The sequence below is a fragment of the Scleropages formosus genome, chromosome 1 (assembly GCF_900964775.1).
Source record: "Scleropages formosus chromosome 1, fSclFor1.1, whole genome shotgun sequence".
Classification (NCBI taxonomy): Eukaryota; Metazoa; Chordata; class Actinopteri; order Osteoglossiformes; family Osteoglossidae; genus Scleropages; species Scleropages formosus.
The window spans coordinates 88599-111908 of NC_041806.1; the positions used below are offsets into that span (position 1 = coordinate 88599).

Sequence of the window (23310 nt, forward strand, 5' to 3'; positions counted from 1 at the left end):
TGGTGTGCCCCTCAACTGGAGGGGTTCGTTTGTTCTGTCCCAGAACTTGGCCTGCAAGCTGCAGGACTGACTCATGGTCCATGGGTCATCTCCTTTAGCAGCTTTGTGTATTGATGGGTCTGTTCCTCGTTCTGGTACCGGTGGTCATTTCTCATGTGATGGGGTTTCTTGTGCTTTATCCAATGTGGGCCTTGAAACTTTAAATAAAAGCGTTAATTGCAGCCAAAACATACAAACTGTTATAAGAACATGGAGTTTAACTAGATTTAGTTATAAGAGCACTCGCACCAGAAACCTAAAATATATTAAACCAAATACTCTGAAGTTACCACCAAGGCCAAAGTGTAGTATAAAATGCGGTTAAATATTCGCTCACTAACAAGTAAGGGTGCTCTAGTAAATGATTTAATACTGAGTTACAAGTCCGATCTATTCTTTCTTACTGGAACCTGGATCGGTGAGGCCCATACGATTACGCTAGTAGAAGTCTCTCCGGACAGATATGATTATTTCCATAAATGTCGTTCTGTACGTGATGGAGGTGGAGTCAGTGTTCTTTTCAATAATAGATTACAAATAACACCAAGAAATCGTGATCATTTTGCCTCGTTTGAAGTTCTACAGCTAGATTTTAAGTCGGAACTCATTATAATTATTCCTTATCTACCGTCCACGTCCACCTTTTTCTCAAGGAATTTAGTAACTTTATAACCGATTTAGTCATTACTCATGACGAAATCATTTTGATGTGTGATTTTAATATTGATAAATGTGTCATGGATACTCTGGCTAATAGTTTTCTCTGTTAAACTCCGTTGGTTTTATTCAAGTTGTTAACGATCCTACCCATTCCCGTAACCGTGCGCTCCATCTAGTCATAACCTACCGCGTAGATGTTCATTGTGTAAATATTATTCCTCTAAAAGAGACTGTTTCAGATCATTACTCATTACCTTTTGATCGATACCTGCCAGTGTCCTTTGACTACAGTAAGACCAAAATCCTGTGACTTATTGATGAAATTACTGCACTGCGCTCTTGATTTGGATGGGGCGAACAAGAACTCACCAATATGATGATGCTCTTAGTCCGAGGAACCCTGCCTTTCCCTCAGACACCTGCACCTCAAGCCAACCTGTTTAGCACCCCTCAGGTTTTCCTCTCTTCCACTGGCCACCACACTCCTGATATTCCCCACAGCGGTTGAACACGATTCCATTTTACCCACAATCCAACTATTTACAATAAACCCATTTTCCCGCTCAAACTCACAGTAATGCGGCTCGTTACAGTAATAATGCTAAATGTATCGATTACATGAGCAAATCTGATTTTGAAATGACCGTAAATATAGATCAAATGGCTTTTGAATATAAATCTGATTCTGATTCTAATTCTATGGTGAAATTCATCTTAGATTCTGCAGCTCCACCAAAAACTAAACTTATTGGAACTATAAGAAACTCATTGCAATTCAACGCATTAACTCGTACAATAATGTTAGAATGTGGTAAAATAGTGTAAATGGCGCTCCTTTTTCCGCTTCAGCATCTTCGGCAGGGTAGGGGCAGGGCTTGCTCCCAGGACCTCTTCAGCTTCGCCAGGGGCTTCTCTAGCCCCCGCCGCCATTTCCACCGCCGTCTCCACCACATCGATTTTCTTTTCCATGAAATTCAAAGCCTGAAGGCCTTCCTCCGCAGATACCCTGGTTCCAGACAGGGCATCCACGTAAGAGGGCCTGTACTGCAGGCAGAGACTGTGTCTCATGTTACTACATTGACAAGGTTGTGCTTCTTTCAGTTCAGTTTTGTAGCTTGTCATTGTAAATTTTTCCAGCAGTAATAGTATATTGTTGTCCTCCATGTTCACACCGTGATCCAGAAGAAATTGTATTTCACTCCTATGTATGTCCTGAACATATTGTGTGAATAACAATAAAGTTGACCTTGACTGAGAAATATAGCTAAATTAATGCGATTCCTATGTAGACAGGATGCTGAGAAATTAGTTCATGCTTTTTGCATGCTCATGCAGGCTGGACTATTGTAATGCTTTATTATCGGGTTGTCCGTACCAGACTTTATCCAGGCCACAGTTGGTACAAAATGCTGCTGCGAGAATTGTCACTAAAACTAGGAAGTATGACCATGTAACACTGGTACTTACTGCACTGCACTGGTTTCCGGTTACAATTGATCATAAAATCTCACTTCTGACCTATAAAGCAGTACATGGCATTGCTCTAGCTTACCTTTCCGAGATTGTTGATTCTTATATCCCAGGACGATATCTTCGTTCATTGGATGCGGGTTATCTTGAAGTACCTGTGATCAAAGAGATCTCAGTAGGAGGGTGTGCCTTTAGCTACAGAGCACCTAAACCATGGAATACTGTACCAGTTATTGTCAGGAGTGCCCTGTCTGTCTTAGCCTTTAAATCCATACTTAAGACTTACATGTTCACTCTGGCATATCAATAAACAGTGTAATTTTTGTTTGCTGTGTTTTTTTCCTTCTGTATCAAACTCTGTAATCTCATTAAGTCATCAGTTACTATTAGTTTCCTTCTTGCAGTGCATGGTGTTGCTATGATAAGACCTGAGGAGGCTACCCAGCCGTGGTACCAACACCCCATGCTTACTAAGGCTGATGACTCCCTGCCATGATGGACAAGATGTTCCTTTGTGAACTGGGACATCAAGTTAACACTCAGTTACAATGTTATTAGCTGTAAATTGACTTAAAAGTCTTTTTTAATCTAGAATGTGCAGGAGGGCTGGGCCTCCACTGGCACTTGGACCCCAAGAGGGTTCTTCTGCCTTGCCTTTCGTTTGAGTTTTTGTTCCTTTTCTCTGTGGCCAGTAGGCATAATTACAGCTTTAATAACTGCATGGACACCGTAGTAATTTAATATATAGCCAACTATCTATTTGTTTGTCTTATACCTTTGTTCAGGGCTCTGCGTCACTGTGTGAGAAGAGAGCTCTATAAAATGAAATTTAATTGAATTTGAGACTCACCTAGGTGTGTTCCTGGTAGTGTAAATTGTTTGCCTACAATTTACAAGAATAATTCCATTTTAATTATAATTCATTAAACTTCAGGTTACTTTATTAACGAATGTGGCCTTGAACAGGTATTTACCAGAACACGTATGCAGAGTGCCAGTGAGTAGTGAGAGTATGCTTGCCGGAAAGTTTTCTTCAGGTGAGATTTGGTTTGAGCAGGAGATGAGTCACCATGTCTTCCTGGGTGTTTCTAGTCACACATGAGCTGCTTTGCTTTGCTTTTGAAAACTCTTCTGTCCAGATCATCCCAAACATCTGTTGCCCAACTTGCACCTAACGCTGTCTTTTCCAAAAACACTATCTTCGCCAAGGAACGTGGTGTGACACCATGTGTACTCCCACTCCTCACTGGCACTGTATGTGACAAACACTCGAGTACAAATGCACATACTGGACATCTTATGCATCAACCAGCTTTTTCTCCTCACATGGTCTAAAACATGTGTTCTTTGTCCCTTAAGTCCAGCAACATTGAAAACTCCTCACTTGTTCAAGTACTTAGACCTTTGTAATCACAAGGCATCTTTCAGTGAGGAGATCCTGGTTTAGTCAAAAAAGTCCTTGTTCAGAGGGTGTTCCAGTGCAAAGAACACTTGTTCTTGCTGCAGTGAGGCAGACGTTTCCCACCACATCTACACGTAAATATGTAGAATAGAAAGTTACTTTAAAAATAGGCTAAGCAAGTTCAGTGTCCTCAGTGTGCTATATTTTTACCATGTTTTTAGATTGTGTCCTATGTTTTCCCTAATAACAGACCTGTGTCTAGCAGGGTGGGTGGGGTATGATGGAAGGGGGCAGGGCTTCCTTGCAGCATTCTGCTCATGTGGGGGTCAAAGGTCAGAGTCGTGGCTGGACTCCAGTTTGTCTGACAGCACGTTGAGTATGGCTTCAAACTTCTTGTAGCGTTCCTGACGCTCAGCTCTGGCACCTGACTGACCCCAGAAGAGGCGCAGCGCAAACTCTGTACGGAAGACTTCCAGAAGCTCAGGGATTGGTTCCCAGCCTGCTGGAGAAGGACAGACACGCCAGTGAGCTGCAGGCTGATGTCACACAGTGTTACGGCAGTTAAGATGATATTTGTGTGACGTAAACTGGTGAGCTTTGACGTTCATATTTCCGCAGGTATACTACATTGGGACAATGTCTTGTGTGCTGGCCTGTGGAGAACAGGAATGGCGCATCATGTATATATTCCAAACAAGTGTGAGCTGCTGAATCTTTCTGATTCAAGAGTTAAGTGCTCTGATGCATCTAGTGTAGCTTAGTAATGACTGTTAGCAAAACTAATGATCCTGGTGAAGATCACGGTGGTGACAAGCTGAGGATGACAATGATAGACTTCCTGATGGAACCTTATTTCCTCATTTCTCTTCTTTTTCTTTTTCATTCGCTCACTACTCAAAGCTCATAACCGTGTGCAAGCATGAGGATGTAGACTTTCAAACTGGAAGAGTTTAGAGTTAATAGTAAATTACAATCTTTGAGGACTCAGATCCACTTCACCAGCACAGTCCTTTACTTCTTTAACGCAACTGCTGCTGCACCAAACTGTTGATGGATCTCATGATTCTCCTTTACTGTCACTTGGGAAGGAGACTCCAAGGTACAAAACCTTCTTTATCTTTATATTACCAGACCGCTACACTCTTCCACATCTGCCCGCTTGGTGGTCCCACGCAAGAACGGTAAAGCACGGAAGTTCATGGTTCTAGCTCCGCTGAGGTGGAGCAACTTTCCCCTCTCATTCAGAACTGCTGAATCTCTGTCCACATTTAAAAAGAGTCTGAAAGCTCATCTTTTCCAGATTCACTTCACTCATCATTTCTTAAGCTCATGTATGGTGTAAATGTTCATGCACCATAACTTTAAGATCATGGCCAGATAACCATTTACACAGCTATGCCTGTAATGTACGTAAATGTTTGTGTATCTCAAAAAAATAGTAGGAAAGTGATCAGGAATCGTCGATATTCTGAGTTGTATGCAGCTACTCGTGTGATGAACATCGGTTCATATGGTGGAAAGAAACATTTACATTTACATTTACTCATTTAGCAGACACTTTTATCCATAGCGACATACATCTCATTGAAAATACAATTTGTACATTACATTAGGAGAAAGAGACAGAACTAGAGTGTGAGAAGAAGCTGGTGTCTGTTGTAAACAGATTTCTATTTTCTCAAAATGTTGTTATTCTCTCCACTGATGCTTTTGTTTTCTTATAAAAACCCTCCCTAAGACTACCGCTGGCCAGACTTACCAGTAGTTACTGGTCAGACTGCAAACATATTCCTGCACCACACTGAACTCTTGCTGTATCGCGGAGGAAGGAAAGGAACGTTAATGAACAATCGCCCATTGGAAGCCAATTTAATTATTTTCACAGGCATTTTCGGGCATGAATCAAGGTATCACAGCAGCTGCACACCTCACTGTAGAGCAGTTGGAACCTCTTACATTGTCAATTATTTTCCATTATAGGGGACCGGCAACTGTGTGCTACCTGCTCGGGTGAAGAGTAATGTGGGGCTGCAAACTAGGGAGCGCGAATTGGAAGGTGTTGAAAATGTAGGGGCCGGGGGTTCTGTTTATAGCATGTCATTAGCAGTCGACTCTGCCACTGAGACAAGTGTGCGTGCTGGGGGCTCCTTCCCTCTGCCTGGACCCCTTTCTCCTGCTGAAAGGGCACGCCGAGCTTCAAACCCATTAGGATCGCTTGGCCGTTTCACATGGACAGGAAATGAGTTGTTTCCACCATGACTGTATGCTGCCTAAAGTACAGCTTCATCATTTCGGCATGTCTGAGCATCCTCACCTTCTGCGATGAGTGATTCACTTTGGGAGCTTCACCATAAGTGCTGCTGAGATCATTTTCAAAGGGGACCGTTAACTGTTGTAATTCGGTCAGTTGAATGGCAACAATTACTAGGAATTACGAGTGATTTAGGGCGATTGCTCTTACGAAGAGCTGATCATTGATTCTCATGTTGGAGTTTTTAATTCTGAATAAACAGCAAAGAATCAATTGTTGTGTCTACAAAACACAACCTGAAGTGATTTGTATCAAGGGGGTTGCGTTAAGGATTCAGGGCGACACCGAACCACTCCACACAGCACACTGGTTGCTCAAACATCTCCAAATTATTCATTGTCTACGTCGATCCTGTTGATCAGGTAGAGAGGAATTAATCCGCCATGCAGGTTTTTCATTTGTTCGAGGCAAACGTATTCCACCGCTTTGTCTGCGGCTCTTGCACTCATTCGTATGGTTTAACAGTAGAGCCCTTCTGGCTTAAAGTCTCTTTAGCCCCAAACCCTTCTCCCCTTCCCCATGGCACGTTTTCTGTCTTCAGCTCCACATGGAATTGATAGATCCCATTTAAAGATGGCCAAGTCCCACAAACGCATTTGCCCCGCCTTTTCATTAAGATTTACAATTTGGACATTTTCCAAACTGCCCCCCTCCGTCTTTGACTACGAAGCACACTAATTGTGGCAACACGTTGAAAAGATGTGAAAACACAATTAGGCATCCTCCTTCTGGCACGCTGATGAGGACAGTGGATTTTTTTTCTAGGTCAGAGGGACGGAGAGGCCATCTTGTCACGCCAGGGGTGCGGATCGCGGATCGTGTGCCTGGCATTTTAATTGCCATAATTAAGATGGCTTTGTGTCTGCAGCGCAACACGCTCCCGCCCTACTGCAACGCATCACGTCTTTCATCGGCGTTCCGCGAAGTCCTTCGGGCCTGCTGCTCAGAGTGTCAGCGTGAAGACATTTCCTCCCCGTGCGGCTGGCCGAGATACTGCTCACGCCGCACCGGCTCCAGTCTGCCACGGGGCTCCTACGCAACTGTATCCTGAGGTTCCTCTGGTTCCTGCCGGACTGTCCTTAAGAATCACACGTCTACATCTAAGTGTCTCTTCCTGCTAATGTATACATTGTATTTTTTATGAGATTTGCATCGCTTCGGAGAAAAGCGTCTGCTAAAAGAATAAATTTAAATGTATCTGGAGCAGCTGCCCCCTTCAACTGGAAAGGGGTTTGAGTCCCACTGCCATGTGGGATAGCTGTATGAGTCAAAAAGGATAGGTGTCACGCGGAACGCAGGGAGCCGGGACGGCTGAACCCAAGTGCAGCGTTGTTCGTTAGAAGTTGAGGGAAGAGGCAAGTTCTCAAAACCACGGACAGACGAAGGGTCGGTCGAACGGCGAACGGGACAGGAACGAGGATCCGTGGACGTGGTCGGAGAACGAAGCAAGGAGTCAAAAAAAACGGAGATCGTGAACAGAGCAAGTGTGTGTGTAGTAACACGAGGAAGGGCGGTTGTCCCAAATGAGATTCCGCAACAGTACGGGAGCTGAAGAGGGTCTTTATAGGGTGAGCGATTACTCATGAGCTAGTGCGGAGTCAGGTGTTGTCGCTTGTGTTGTGGGCGTGGACGTGACAATAGGACAGTAAAGTCTGCCTCCAAACACATGCTTGGGTACAACCTCAGACAGTCTCTCAGTGCAAACCTTCCCTTTAAAGCCTCAGAATCTCAATCCAAGTTCCACCAGGTTTGAAGTAAGCAAAGCATCCAGGATGCAGCCCATGAAACACTCATCGTGTCATGCAAATGACATCAAGTTTGGTTTAACCAAGATGCTGGTCCTCTCGAAGTGCTTCATTATTTCATCATCAGCTAAATAAATGTGTTAAAATGTGTGTTGGTGTAGCAGCGATCAGGGGAACCGTGTTGTCCTTACGAGCCCCCGCGCAGGTTTGTGTGCAGTAGCTGTTGGTCGAGGTTTTCACGCATTGTCAAGATATGTTGAGATGCAATGTACTTGGCGGTGCCTCGGTCCTGATTCCCGAGTCCTGTGTTAGAAACACCACTGCTGACAAGGCGGTCAAGGTGGGACCTTGCTGTTGGGCATCTGATGATACGGCTTTACGGCAGACTCACTTACTTACTACATAACTTTGCACAGGCGCACTAATTCATTGATGTCACTCATTAATAAGATATTATCGCTAGTTCATGCAGCAGCTAATTACAGTATTTAGCCACACTCGGATCCCCACCCCGTCACCGCGCAGGGCACATGGACAGCTTCTATAGGCTGCATGTTTGAGATCCCTGCCTTAAGGTCTTTGGAATTCCTGGCTCACAGGACATTCTAAGGCCGTCGTGGGAATAACAAACACCCGTAACATCAGATCTGAGACGACCGGGCAGCGTGCTCAGGGTCGAAGCCCCGCTAGCGAAGCTGTGTTTCTGTGGGCAGAGGTACATGATTCAAATGCCTGACCACCAACCACCACAAAAAGACCTTTGTGCAGAGCGCTTTGAGCCAGAATACCAGCAAATACCCAGCTGGAGGCAGGGCTCATACCTTCTTCCACCTAGTTTACCGGTCCCACCTCAGGCTGGCACGCATGCGCGCGCGTGTGTGTGTGTGTGTCTGTGTGTGTGTGTCTGTGTGTGTGTCTGTGTCTGTGTGCAATTACTCACCTGTGAGCAGGCTGTGGGCATGTGCCTCATGCTGGGCTGCGTTGAGAGCAGCCGCGCGGGCCGACTGCAGGGTGTTAAAGAGCACCTGGCAGCCCTGCCCTGTGTGTTCACCTGGATCCTCTCCCTCCATGAGTTTGAGGAGCGGCAGCAAGTGTGGCACAGAGATGGGTTCTGAGACGGCTGCACCTGAGCCAGCAGAAACACACTGTGACATATTGTGTTAAACACAGCGTTAGGTACAGCACAGCACAGCACAGCACAGCACAGCACAGCACAGCACAGCACAGCACACATCAAGTTATACACACCAGGTTACTGATGATGAGGTGCCCGCATACAGAAAGAAAAAGATCCTTGGTATATATCAACAGTTTGTGTGCCAAACATACACACGCACACACATTGTCGGAAACTGCTTGTCCCAAGCGGGGTCGCGGTGAGCTGGAGCCTAACCTGGCAACACAGGGCGCAAAGCTGGAGGGGGAGGGGACACACCTAGGAGGGGATGCCACTCCGTCGCAAGGCACCCCAACCGGGACTCGAACCCCAGCCCACCAGAAAGCAGGCACAGGCCAAACCCGCTGTGCCGCTTGCACCACCCCACCCCCTTTGTGCCAAACATGCAGAAGCCTTTTTTGTTACTATTATTGAGGCTGAGGCCTTTGTCCAGTGAGCTCACCATCTCCTTCGTTCAGAGATTTCATGAACGGCTTGAGCGTCTTCTCAAAGGAAACGGCGCTGTCGGTGTAATTCCGCCTGAGAGCGCGCCACGTCTTCTCTAGTCTCACCACCTGTAACACAGCCAGGTGAGTCTCACCATCCGTAACACATCCACGTGAGTCAGAGCCAGAGAGAAGAGCACCTGCGGCATCTCCAGGGCCTTCATGACAGCAGAGAAGGCGTAGAGGTCATGGGCCGTGTTTCGCAGCTCCTCCGCCAGCTGAACGACCTTGTGCAGCACAGCGGCACGTTGGCCCACGGTTCCAGTGCAGCCCAGGATATCCACAGCCACGCCCAGGGCCAGCAGGTGGTGCCTGGTGCACATAAGACCTAAGTGAGGCTCAAGTGTCAGTGGGAACATGTCTGGTGGCATGGTGATGTGGACTCACCTCTCCAGCAGGTCCTTTCTCAGCTGGCATCCATGCGGAAGGGTGATGAGCTCTAGGCCTGAACTGACTCCCATGAGCCTCTTCTGCTCTTCTGTAACTCCTGTGATCCGAGCCACCTGAAAGAGTCAGAGGTTCTGAGAGACTGAGAGACTGAGAGACTGAGAGGTGCAGCTGGAAGAGGCACAACGCACCAACACTGACACTGAAACTCTGAGCTTTGGTTGGAAACGGACACCGAAACCTAAAAAGTCTGGAGGAACATGGGGTACTAAGGACCAAACAACCATTGCACTCTTTGGGTTCATTTCTTTTAAAGATTTTTAATTTCACTACTTTAGACCAGTTAAACCTTTGATTATTTTAGACCAGAACCTGCTCATTCCCTACACCTCAGCAAGATCGCTGTGCTCCTCCACCTCTGGTTGTTTGGGTGGGTTAGGGTTACAGTAAGGGTATCAACATGAAAAGTCAGCAGATTCTTGGATCCAGTGTGGTGGAAGGAGCTTCTTGTGTCCCTCAGAGCTGCTGAATCTCTCCCACATTCAAGAAGAGTGAGTCTCAAACCCACTCCTCTCCTGATCTCCTGACAGCTCAATCAATGAGTCCAAGACCATCTGCTGAGAGTATCTATTTACCTGTATTTGCTGTTTGAACGTCACTTCTATAGGAGCTAACGGAGGGATGCGAACCAGCAATATGATGATGTCAGACTGACAAACTGCGTGTCCACAGTCCTGTGTCTGTGTCTAAAGCTCTTCGTCTGTTGGTGACACACCTTTGTTTACTCTGAGATATACATCACTTTGGAGGATAGCGCCTGCTAAATGAACAGATGTAAATGTAGATGACCCTTTGACTGTGAGTACGGTGCTTCGGACAGCGAACCTGGCAGTCCACACTGAGCACGTGCAGGGCAGTGGTCCTGGCATTGCTGCGGGCAAAGAGCTGCTTCAGCTCCAGCAGCACTGCGGGCTCCAGCGGCCGGTTGTTGTCCGGCAGCAGCAGGGAGTGGAAGTGATCCAGGCGGAAACAGGAGGAAGTCTCCAGCTGTGGGCGGACAAAGTGCGGTTCGCCTTCCTCCTCGGGGGCCTCCGCATTACCCTCTCCTGCCGGTCCTCCTTCCGGCAGAGTCGGGGCAAGCCCGCTTTCCAGGAAGCCAAAGCTGGTCTCCGTGACACGCAGCCGGCTCTGCCACTTCTCCTCGGCACGCAACTGGTCCACGTGGCGTCGAGACGGTGTGGGGGGAGCGCGGGGCACCAGCTCGTCATAAAGGCTGGCGGGGTCCTCCTCGGGGCGGGGGGTCAAAGGGCTTCTAGGGAACAGGGTGGATATGCGCTGGGGTTTGGGCGGGGCCCGGGAGTGCAGCTGTCCGTCAGAGCCCCGCAAGGCAGCGCCCCCTTCTGGCAGGGAGGCCTGAGCATGGCGGGCCATGCGAGGACTGAGCATGGGCTCGCTGCCTGTGCGGAACACTGGGGAAATAGGGGTGGGGCCAGAATCCTCCGACTGACAGGAAGGTGATGTCACTGCAGGAGTGGAAGAGATCAGGGGTTAAAGAGCTAAAAACTAAATTCTAGTGGAAATACTGTGAGGAAGGGATTGAGAGCCAGAGACGACGGTCAGGTCACAACTCTGCATCTCACGGGATGGACGCATTCATAAATTTACCATTTATATCCAACTGGTTTAAAGTGTTTTTCCAATGATACTTCGTATTGGGAACCAGAGAACATTTTCCATGACTCCGGACCACCGCTGAACGTTTCTCATTCGTGCTCAGGTGAGCAGACAGCACCGCACCCTACCATGCAGCGCGTTCTGTGCTCGACAACGAGTCTCTGTGTGCAATTGTGCGCCGACTCCCTTTGCGTTACCTGTGCGCAGGTTGCTGTCGGACTGCGCAGACTGCAGCGACGGTCTTCTTCCCAGGTTCTCCAGGTTGCCGGGATGACTGCCGCTCTTCTCCTTATTCCTGTAGCCCAAGGGGACGTCATTATGACAGAGTTACGGAAACGTCTTTACTGTCCAGTGTTACACAAAGAAGCACACAGTTACTGCTGCGTGAAAACACTGAGAATGTTCCAGTATATTCGTCACTCCCCATTTTCAGCTCTGAGCCACATCTGAGTTTCTGCAAAGAGTGGTATATAAACGTCGCAGCTACTCTTTTCACTGACACATTTCTCCAAAGCGAAATAAATGGTTAAATCAGTGTAAACAGGTAAACTCTGCAGCCACTTTGGAGAAAAGGGTCTGTTAAATGAGTAAATGTAAACCCTTATATTTCAGCCATTACCACCATATGTCTGACAACTCCTGAACTGCATCAGCAGGGCAGTGAGTGCGAGTTACACTTAGTGCTGTGCCAGATCTCGAATACAACACTTATTTTGGAGCATTTAAATGCATCTTCTACAAGTGCTCGTTTTCCTTTCGATCCTGGCTTCTTCACCTCCACCTTTCTTTTTCTTCATACCGCTGTGAGCCTCCATCTTTAACTTACCAGTTGAATAGAAGATGTCACTTTCACTTGTAGAAAAGATAAACCAATCCAATAGCACGCAGTCGCCACATGACCAGTAAGTGACCAGTCACCACATTTTGGAGGTACCGGTTCCTCACGCCCTTAAATCACTGCAAATGTGATCTGGCTCTGCGGTGAATTCAGGCCGGAACTTTTACACAAGTACGTGTGCACATCAGAGCAGAGAAGCCAGCTAGAAAAAGTCCTGACTCTCCCAAATACCACTCCGTGTCTGGACTTGGGTTATTCTAAGCACATACCCCATCTCTGCCCATCTCCAGTCTACTTATGTCCCACCGGGGGGCTTGACTGCAGGTGCGAGTCCACCTGTGGACTCTAAAGATGGAAAAGACACTAAGAATTCAGCCAATGCACAGTGTGTGTGAGACAAACCTTAGCAGGTTACTGTTCATGTGAAGGGAGTCCATCTGGCCAGCGTTGAAGCTCAACCTCTTGCTCCTCTCAGGCCGTGCTTGTTGGTCCTGTTTTGACCAGCAGAAGCTACTTTTGCGTTCTCTAGCAGCTTGCTGCTCACTGATGACACGCAGCGGCACTGTGCGTGTGATCGGGTGGAAAATGATGGCACCCGAGGCTTCGGAGACGGGACGGCGCCCTCCCACGTGGAACCGAACCAGCGCCGGTATGTTGTCAAACTGGTCCTGCTCGAACTGGAACAGCTCCCGTGAGTAGCCCTGAGAGACGGAAGGTGATGCTGTCAAAGCCATGGTGATGCTACAGATGCTACAGGTCATGGTCACGTGATCACAAGGGAGCACTGGGGAGCACTGGGGAGCATTTCTTCTGGGAATCCAGGAAGTCAAGCTCATTACAGTCTGTACATGCTGCACAGGATGGACACAGTTGTCCAGCAGTACCTTCTTTGGCCGCAGAACTACACGGATGATCTTGAAGTGCATCGGTTCGTTCCTCCATTGACACGTCAGCACGTAGTCGCCTGGACTGGTCCGCGAATCACGGATCAGAAAGTCCCCGTCCCGCTGCAGCAGGGCCTCTGCCCCCTACAAGTGATCACGTGTGGGAGAGAAGTTATTAGAGGGAAAAGGATGACTGGGGAGAAAAGGCCCGACAAAAAATACAGCAGGGTTAAGGTTAGAGGAAGGAGAGGAGAGTCTGAACAGAAGACAGGAAAGTATGGCGGCAGCAGGGGAGCTCTATGACTGGAGTAAAGATTTCCATTGAACATTTAAATTAAAATATGTGACTGCAAGGTACAACTGAATCTAAGGGGTCCAATGGAGTTGATGTGAGAAGTTGCACAGGTACCGTGGTGCTTGAAAGTATGTGAACTCTTTAGAATTTTCTGTTTCTGCATAAATATGACCTAAAACGTGATCAGATTTTCCGAAAACCAGACAAATACAGTGACACAAATGGGGGACATGTGACATTGGATCAGTTTCCCCAATAAATACAAGAACAAGTACGATGCTTTTTGTCTCATTTGTTTAACTGGGTCCTGTTCATCTACTTTTAGGACTTGTGTGAAAATATTATCGTGTTTAAGGTCATAGAAAATTCTCAAGGGCTCACAAACTTCGAAGCGGCTCCGTACAGCCCAGAGAAGACGACAGAGAAGTTATAGCTTTAGGAGACAGTGTGCACCTCTCTGCTGATATGCCCATGGTACCAAGCATGACTTCTAATGTCATCTGTGCTCAGCTTCAGCTCCTCCTCTAACTCCTTCTTCAAAGAGTCCATATCCCCCGTCCTTCGTCCCTCCAAACTCCTGCAGACATACAGTATGAAAAGAGATTCAGTAAGTTCTGTGGCACGCAGCACCATGGGTTTGGATGGGGTGAAGAAGGATGCAGAGGCAGTGTTCATCACAAACAATTTATTCCAACATCAGCACCAGGGAAATAATGCTCTTGAGCTGAGGGGCCTGGAGACAACTCTCTCCCAACATACTCGTAGACATGGTCACCCCATCATTTTCCCCCTAAGTGTCGCCAGTGGTTGCACACCCACATTTCGCATTATTTCCCAGAATGCAACTATCCACACAAAACATCTTCCCACCTAAATACTAGTAACGCGGGTCATTACAGTACCCTTTCACCACCCAGAGCAGATGTTACACACAGGAGAGATGATGTGTACCTCCACCTCTTCCACACCACAAGCTTTCCAGCAACTTTCTAGGAACTGTGGACATGTTCGCACATGACTTAGAGCAATAATGTCTCTGTAGGACAGTATAAATAGCAATCCTAGAGGTTCGCCCTCCATGCAGATTATTTCCGTAAGGCTTTCGGTGAGTTCTGAAAGACAGGAAACGAGAGAACCTTTACCTTTCGCCGGAATAAACCAGAGATTCGGACTCATCCACACTCACTGAAAACGAAGCACAAGAACCACTATTATAACAAATATTAAAGCTAAAAGAGGTAAATTGTCTTTGATTAAGTTCAACAAACTACATACAATTTAAGCTCAGTTTCGAGGTTTCCACCAAGCTTCTTGTTTAGAGCTTTAGGCTTAATTTTTGCCTAAAACATGTTCTTCAGTTTCTGCATGTGGTGTTATTAATGTAGAGCTCTCAATAAGATGAACCTGTACGGCTCTTATTTCGTGTCCTGCGGCCAAGCTTGTAACAGATCTCTATAATTAGGGCTCCACCTCACTTTAACATTACAGGCAGCTTGTTAACAGGACTGTTACAGTGAGTTGCTGTTAAGCACCAGGGATTGACTCTCGGTGACCTCTTCTGTCCTCCACACACACACACACACATTTTCAGAACCGCTTGTCCCATACGGGGTCACGGGGAACCGGAGCCTACCCGGCAACACAGGGCGTAAGGCCGGAGGGGGAGGGGACACGCCAGTCCATTATTCAAAGAGCTGTCTATTGTTGCAAGGTCCATCCGTCAGATTGTCACTCATCTTTTTTTTTTAAACTTCTCAAGCAGTACAGTGTATTCAGGTGAATCTGATCTATGCATTACATGTCCAGAGCACGACAACCTTAGTGTCATCGTTCATTCTTCTAATAAGCATTCCAGCCTGACCCATCTTCCACAATGCACCTGTTTGTTTTCCTAGGAGCCCATGGTCTCTTCAACGCTCTCCTCCAGTGTCACACTTCAAAAGAGAAGAGGAAAAATATAAACTCCTTTGAAGTTAAACTTTTACATCCATGTAATGATGGAAGATGCCATTGCTTTAGCAGCTCTGGTCTTTGTTAAGGATACTGTACATCAGGGCGTTTGAGGATATTGTCAAGTTCTTTCGCTCCAGCTGTGCTAAGTGCTCTTCTTCTCCATATCTCTTGCCTGCTATATGCCTTCTTGCTGATGACTAATCCCAAGAGGCAGAAGTTGTCCATGATTTCTGTCTTCATCATCATCATCATCACTGAAGGTTGCTGATGCTCCACTTGTATTTTTCTTTCATTTGGATTTTATCCTTGCCTCATTTTTTTAGTCTCCATTTTGACTTTTTAAAATAGGCTTTTAAGGTCTTCTTCCGTCTCTGCTCATATTATAGTGCCAGTAGCATGCGAGAGACTGCTGATATTCCTCGTACCATTTACAAAGCACTTCCCTCCTCTCGTAATACGGCATCTCTCGTAAGAGAAAAAGGTGCGGAAAAAGAACGTGGCTAGGTCTTGCTCCTTTCCCGCCTGTAAACCGCTCACTTTCTCCCTCGCCTGTATGAACATCTCCACGGCCTGTCCATCAGGCAGCTCTCCTTCAGCGGCTGCAACCTCTGCTCGGTGACCTTCAGCACGACGGCCAGCAGGTGAAACGAGGGGCATCTGGAGATCATTTACACGCTTTTGTTGGAAACACAGCGGTGAGATTATTCGCTCCCATATTGATTTCAGTTTAGGTGAGCGACTTTCTCACATCCTTTCATAGCCACAAGCTAAAACACACACATACACACACACAGGACAATAACGATTCAAAATGTTGTGTGTCAACAGCCCAAAATGGAAACATGACGTTTCATGAACATTTTCCTGCACCAAAGTACAGATATCCAACACATCACATTTTAGAGCATTTCAGCAACGCGCAGAACCGGGAAGTTTTTTGACACAATGTATTTCTGATCGCATCTGCACACACACACGCACACACACACACACAGGAAGAAGAAACTGCTCCTCAGTTACTGTAGCACATGGTGTTTTTATGGCCGTTTCCTTCCTGGTCGCCTGTGGAAACTCAACACACACGAGTGGAAAATATGCGACTCCTACGAAAGATATTAGATGGATAGGAATATATAAATATAAATATATGTATACATATATATACATACACAGGTGAGGTGAGATGCTTGTGCTCCCTGGACTCTCTCTGCTGTGTGATGACAAGTTATGTTATAAAAGCAACTCCCTCCAGAAGCACGGAAAGACGAAGAGAAAAGCCAGAGTGCGCGACACTAACTTGTGGACCCCACAAACTGGAAACGCAACGCGTGACTTCATTACTCTTTAGTATGAAATAATTTCAGACCTTAAACCCACGCTTCCGTCTGGCAAAAGCATGAAGCGCAGCATCCGATAAAGACACAGTGTAATTAATGGAAACAAACAAAGTTTATTTTCATTTCTGTACCAAGTGATCGCTGGAAACATGCAGATTCCGCAAGAGCACTTGGATTGTGTGTGTGTGTGTGTGTGTGTGTGTGTTGGGATTGCGCACACGGGCGGCTGCGAATGTAAAAAGATCCCAACCTGAAAGCACTCTTACCTGTGGGTCTGCAGCCCTTCCCTGGGCCACGGTGCACAAACACACCTCTACACACACACACACACACACACACGCACACACGCACACACGCACACCGCTGCGTTTGTTCCCTGTTCCAAAGTCCAGTGCACAAAGCCAGGAGGGAATGTGAGCGACTTCCTCGTCCCTCCTGCCCAGAGCAGCGAGTCTCTACAAGCCTGCAGAAGATGTGAGGTGCACCTCCTTCTGACGCATTCCTCAGATTCCACCGAACCTCAGCGACATCTCCTCGCCTCAGTGGAGGGCCTTGGAAACACAGCGTGGATGCGGCCCGGACACGTCCTTCCCCACCTCTGGACGGAGGGACGTTCTTCAGATTCCAGCCGTCGCGGACTCGCCGAGGGCCACGGCCCACGTTTGCATTCGGTCGTGAGCCTGAAGCTTCTGACGCGGATTGACCTGGCGACGCAGTCGGCTAACTCTGACTCTACCGCTTCAGCGTATCGAACCCGTGACCCGTGAGTCCCAGGCCTCTCAGCACTGAGCTCTGCCCCACCTTCCTTTGCTCAAGCGCTGAGTCAGAAGCTCTGCTGCCAAGTCCATGCGTTGCACAAAACCCTCTTTCCCCAGGTTGTGTTACCTGGCAGCCGTGAGAGATGGACATTTGGTCACATTTCGAAGAGGTGGACTCGCTGGCTGTCTCGCAGAGGTCAGAGGTCGCTAATCGCTGAAGTGCTACACGTAGGGCTGCGTCCGCTCCAGGTAACAGGTAACTGTGGGGGGGTGGGGGCACCGGAGGGGGGACCGTTGCCAGGTGCCACACCCACTGTTTGGTCTCAGAGAAGCTGCCCTTAGGGGGGGTAGACACATGAGTCACATCTTCCGGGGTGATCTGGGTGGCACCGCTGCTCAGTGTGTGCTGCTTGCTGCCTCTGGGGGCCAAAGACAGATGTTCACCACACCCTGTGCTCTTCTCAGCTGCGCAAGAGGGGACTTGTTTCCAGCAGTTTCCGCAAGCTTGATGCTGCAATCCCCGCAGCTCCCTCTCCGCCCCGTCAGACGCTGGAAGCACGGAGCTTGAGCTGATCCAACGCTGAGTCACTGGCCATTTGGCTGCCTGAATAAGAAGTTGGACGTTTCACTCTCCACTGTGTTTGACTGCGTCACACTTCCGTTCGCTCATTTAACGGACGCTTTTCCTCCAAAGCCAAGAAACAGCTTAGTAAACAAATGCACACAGACAGAGAAGTGTGTGAGGAGCAGAATGCTCCTGGGTGTGTGGTCTCCTGCCTCCGTTTCTCCTCATGCTTCCTGGTGGACCTGAGCACCTACAGAACTCGCTGTACTTTGTCACTCTCATCTGCCTCTTACAATAATACTGTGACAAGAAAGAAGTTGCTGCTCGCATCTGATTATTGCCAACGTTGCGTATCATTCAGGTCCCTGCTCACAGTGACTGAAAAATCTCCACCACAGTGCTCTTCATTCCCGTCCATTCGCTGTCTTTCCCCATCACGGTGCTCTCCATTCCCCACCATAATCTCTCTCTCCAGCACAGTGCTCCCTATTCCCATCCTTTCGCTCTCTCTCCACCACAGTGCTCCCCATTCCCATCCGTTTGCTCTTTCTCTTCACCACGGTGCTCTCCATTCCCATCTGTTTGCTCTCTCTCTCCACCGCAGGGCTCTCCATTCCTGTCCATTGGCTCTCTCTCTCCACCACAGTGCTCCCCATTCCTAACCAATGAGTCTCTCTCCACCACAGTGCTCTCCATTCCCATCCATTTGCTCTCTTTCTCTACCACAGTGCTCTCCATTCCTGTCCGTTTGCTCTCTCTCCACCACAGTGCTCTCCATTCCCCTCCACTTCTCAGGACCTGTGAGCCATGACAAGCTGGGACAGGTTCCTCATGCCTGTCCATCAGGAGACACTGGGAAAGTTGATAGCTGGGCGACATATGTGGGTGGGGGGGGTTGTAGGGCTGACGGCTTTGCGGTTTCCTTTGGCACGAAATAAGCTCTCAGCAATTGCTGAGGTCGGTGTTTCAGGCTCCAGCCTGCTCTGCCCTCTAGTGTACTTCTTCTGTACTGCACTCTCTAACCGCTTGTTGTATGGAGACACCAGTAGGGGGAGACATTGCGGCTCTTGACCATGTACTTCTGTCACGGGATACCAGAGGGCGCCCTGCTCCTACATTGATTATTACATTTACGTTTATTCGTGTAGCTGATGCTTTTCTCCAAAGTGACTTGCAATGTTAAGGTCACAATTATTAAAAGCTTGTAATTATTCATCCATTTACATTTACTCATTTAGCAGACACTTCTGTCCAAAGCGACGTACATCTCAGCAAAAGTACAATTTCTGCATTACGTTGAGAGAAGGAGACATAGCTGCAGACATGAAAGTCTCAAGCAAACCTAGTTTGTTCCCTACCACTTGCTGCACCGAGGTTCATCATTCGAGCAGGTGCATAAGACATAAGATAGACAATCCCGATACCCTCCCACCAATGTTTTTTTTTGTAATATTATAAGATACACAAGCAAGCAAAATAGAATGCCGGAGTAGCAGCTGATTAAAGGCTTTATCAAGTCATGCTCATGAAGTTACAGTGCATGAACATTTACACCGTACATGAGCTGGAGAGATCTCAGGTGAAATGGGTCCAGAAAAGATGAGTTTTCAGACCCTTCTTGAATGTACAGAGAGTTTCAGCAGTTCTGAGTGAGAGGGGGAGGTCATTCCACCATAACGGAGCCAGAAACGAGAACCTCCGTGCTTTACCTTTTGTGTGCGGGACCACCAAGCGAGCAGAAGTAGACGAGCGAAGGGGTCTGGCTGGGGTGTAGCGGTTGATCAAGTCCTGTAAATAGCCAGGAGCAGTTCTACTGATGCATTTGTAGGCCATAACCAGGGTCTTGAATTTGATCCGGGCAGCTATAGGAAGTCAGTGCAGAGAAATGAGTAGAGGAGATACTTGGGAACGCTTTGGCAAATCAAACACAACTTGTGCAGCAACATTCTGTAAAAGCTGCAGAGGTGTGATGGCAGTAGTGGGAAGGCCAGACAAGAGAGAGTTGCAGTATCCAGACAGGATGTCACCTTGGCCTGGACAGGTGCTTGAGCAGAGTCAATTGTGAGGAAAGGATGGATCCTGCAAATATTATGCAGAATGTATCTGCAGAACCGGGTTGTGGCTTTGATGTGCTGAGAGAAAGACAGACTTTTGTCAGTCGTTACTCCCAGATTCTAAGCCAAGGAGCTCGGCGAAATGAGTGAGTTGTCCAGTTTCATGGAGAGGTCATGACAGGAGGACAGGCCAGCTGGAAGGTGAAGAATCTCTGTTTTGGAGAGGTTGGGTTGGAGGTGGTGATCATACATCCATGAAGAGATGTCTGACAGGCAGGCAGCAATGCATGCAGAGATGTCTGACACACCAGGTGGAAAGGAGAGGAAGAGCTGGGTATCATCAGTATAGCAGTGGTATTTGAATCCGTGGGAGGCTATAACCGGGCTGAGGGAGGAGGTGTAGATCAAGAAGAGGAGAGGACCCAGTACCAAGCCCTGTGGGACACCGGTTGAGAGAGGCAGAGGAGAAGAATGAGAGCTCTGCCAGACCACTTTATAGGATCTGTCAGAGGTAGGACTCAAACCATCTTAGTTCTGCACCTTTGATCCCAAGCTAATTAAGAGAGGAGAGTAGAATCCAGTGGTTGACTGTGTCGAATGCTGCAGACAGATCGAGGAGGATGAGAACCGAGGAGAGGGAGGTGGCTTTACTGGCTCGGAGAGCATCAGACACCTCCAGAAGGGCGGTCTCAGTGGAGTGACCAACTTTGAAACCAGACTGATAACCATTGACGAGATGGTTCCGGGTGAGGAAATTGGACAGTTGATCACAGGCTGCCCGCTCAAGAGTTTTGGACAGGAAGGAGAGGAGAGAGACCGGTCCATAATTCTCAACCAGATTGGGATCCAGGGAGGGTTTTTTTAACAGAGGTGAAATTAGAGCGGTTTTGAAGGCAGCTGGGAAACAGCCAGAGGAGAGTGAGGAGTTGATGATTTACACATTTACACAGCTGGCAAATTTTACTGGAGCTGTTCAGGGTTAGTACTTTATTCAAGAGCACAGCCAACAGTTCTAACCACTACGCCACCAGCTGTTCCCTCTTCTGTAGGTGCTGCTTCATGCTGGAAACTAAAACTTCTGTCCTCATCTCTGGCTGACATTTACATTTATTCATTTAGCAGACACTTTTCTACATACATCACAAAGAAAAATACAAAGAGCTCATATCACCAACAGAAAAGAGATTTGGACACTAAAGTACAGTTAATTAGTTACACACCACGATATGAACCAGTGTACATCACATGAGTTGCTCCATAAAGGTTTATTTGTCCGTTAGACATGCAATTCTCGAAGTGTGCTCACTTAGTCCGATACTCGATTAACCAGCACACACTACCCAAGCAACTGTACATAGAACTCATAGAGAACAGAGTTTTTTATATTGTAGCGCGTGGCACTCTGGGTTTGGATGGGGTGAAGAAGGACACACAGGCAGCATTCATTGCATACGTTTTATTAGAACACTGGCACACAGGGAAATAATGCTCTTGGTCCGAGAACCCCATTTCCTAAAGGACCTGCTTCTCAAACCAGCCTTCCCAACCTGCTTAGTGCCCCCAGGCTCTCTTTTCTCCCTGCTGCCAAACACGGACACCCCTTTATTTTGCCTGTAAATCCCCCCCAGTGGTTGCACACTTTATTCATTTTTCCCATAATGCAAATATTTACAATAAACCCATCTGCCGCTCAAACTTATGGTAACGCGGGTCGTTACATTATTCTGTGTTTTTTTAAAAAGGGTGACAATGCAAGTTTAAGGAGCACACAGGAGATCAAAAGAGAAGGGGGTCTGACAGAAATGTGTTTTGAGGCTCTTCTTGAATGTTCAGAAGGATTCCGAAGTTCTGAGGGACAGAAGGAGACCATTTCATGACTAGAGCCAGAACTGAGAATCCTGAGGCTTTTGATTCTGGACCTCTTGTGTGTCGCTTCGCTTTTTGGAGGTTAGAGTGAGTGGCACCCTGTAAGCGATGGCTCCGTTTCTCTAAGGCTAAATCGATGGGTAAAAACTCTATTTCCAACATCATAATTCCTTTCTGCAGGCGACAGCTTAGGGAAAGATACTCCTGCTCCTACGCCACCTCAGAAGCGTTAACCTCTTAGAACCTGAAATGGAGCTTGGGTTTAGGATGTCTCAGAATGGGGGCTGTGGGCAGGCGCTGTTGTAGGTCCTCAAAGGCACGGAAGGCCTCGGGATTCCAGATGACTCCCCTGGAGACTCCACGTAAGAAAGTTGCAGTCATCTGGGTGGGATCTGATAACAGCCTTGAGCAGAAGCTGTGTAGCGCTTGTTGGAAAAAACGGCAGATCCTGGGGATCTTATGCAGGATGTATCTGTAGGAATGAGTGATAGAATCAATGTGTTGAGAGAACTAGAAGCCTGAGTCAATTGTTATCAGCGTACTCTTAACCAATGGAGTGGGGGAACTGAGTTACTTCTGTTACTTCTGAGTGTTTGAAAGGAAGGTGGACTATATGTGAGGAAACATCTGTGGCCCCGGGGGACAAGAGAGGAAGAGCTGGGCATCATCGGCATGGCGGTGCTGGGAGAACCCACGAGAGACCATGACAGAAGCAAAGGCGCCCCAGTACTGAGCCTGTGGAACACAAGTCACTTGTACTTTGGCCCACAGCGAGGGAGTAACTCCAGCTCGGCTGATGTTCACACTCTTTATTGGTTTTAGGTTTAAATAAATTGACTCTAACGGCTGTCGTTCATTTTATTCATTAATACACCAAAAATGGATATCAAAGTCTTGTTTCTGAATTCAGAGGCCCTGTTAATGAGAACATGGCAATGCTTGCCTACTGAGGTTTGTGTTTTGCCATGACTCCTCCTCTTTGACTCCTACGCTGCTCACAGCCTCAGCTGCACACTTCCTGCCTCTGCGGCAACCGTCGGTGCAAAGCATCTCCCGTATTCATAATAGTAATTCATAGCGCACAGAGACACACACTTACAAAGAGCTATACGCTCGAGTGGATGAGAACTTTTACATGGTGTATTGTGCAAACTCTCACAGTAATACTCTGTGGCGCACACACACACTTCATGTTAATTTAAACACAATCAAACAGAGAAATTGTCATACAGCTGCAGAAACTGTCTCTCTCTCTCTGTGTCTTTCTCTCTTGCTCTGTCTCACACACACACACACACACACACACAAACCAGTCCCGACTGAGAAGAGCAGCTCTTTGTGTGGCAAGGAAGGAGGAAGTCAAGCGTCAACTCCACCGCACTGTACAACATCCGCTCAGCAGCACAAGGA

At 47.5% G+C, this 23310-nt stretch overlaps 1 protein-coding gene across 7 annotated transcripts; it reads right to left on the bottom strand.

Moving 5' to 3' along the window:
- Window positions 1-2305: 2305 nt before the first annotated feature.
- On the bottom strand, window positions 2306-17654 carry sh2d3a (SH2 domain containing 3A). 7 transcript variants are annotated; one of them, XR_003797612.1, is made up of 13 exons: window positions 16924-17113; window positions 14510-14552; window positions 13821-13944; window positions 13073-13216; window positions 12591-12889; window positions 11548-11645; window positions 10562-11199; window positions 9677-9792; window positions 9430-9601; window positions 9247-9358; window positions 8568-8753; window positions 3824-4073; window positions 2306-2324 (listed from the first exon to the last, which is right to left on the bottom strand). XR_003797612.1 is itself a non-coding variant. In XM_029250805.1 (12 exons), the coding sequence occupies exons 3-12, from the start codon at window positions 13914-13916 to the stop codon at window positions 3898-3900; spliced, it is 2034 nt and encodes a 677-aa protein (XP_029106638.1). In that variant the 5' UTR covers window positions 13917-13944; window positions 14510-14552; window positions 16924-17113; the 3' UTR covers window positions 3109-3897. The 7 variants fall into 7 exon arrangements, 6 of the variants coding, with proteins under 6 accessions (XP_029106638.1, XP_029106629.1, XP_029106630.1 ...); XM_029250805.1 differs by lacking the exon at window positions 2306-2324 and having other exon boundaries at window positions 3109-4070; XM_029250796.1 differs by lacking the exon at window positions 2306-2324 and having other exon boundaries at window positions 3109-4073.
- Window positions 17655-23310: the final 5656 nt, after the last annotated feature.

Coding starts and splice junctions, on each gene's coding strand:
- sh2d3a (XM_018727902.2), bottom strand. CDS start 13,916: ATGGACTCTTTGAAGAAGGAGTTAGAGGAGGAGCTGAAGCTGAGCACA. Junction 11,200..11,547: donor CGACAGCAACCTGCGCACAG/GTAACGCAAAGG, acceptor CCACTCCTGCAG/TGACATCACCTTCCTGTCAG. Junction 8,754..9,246: donor ATCTCTGAACGAAGGAGATG/GTGAGCTCACTG, acceptor CTGCTGGCTCAG/GTGCAGCCGTCTCAGAACCC.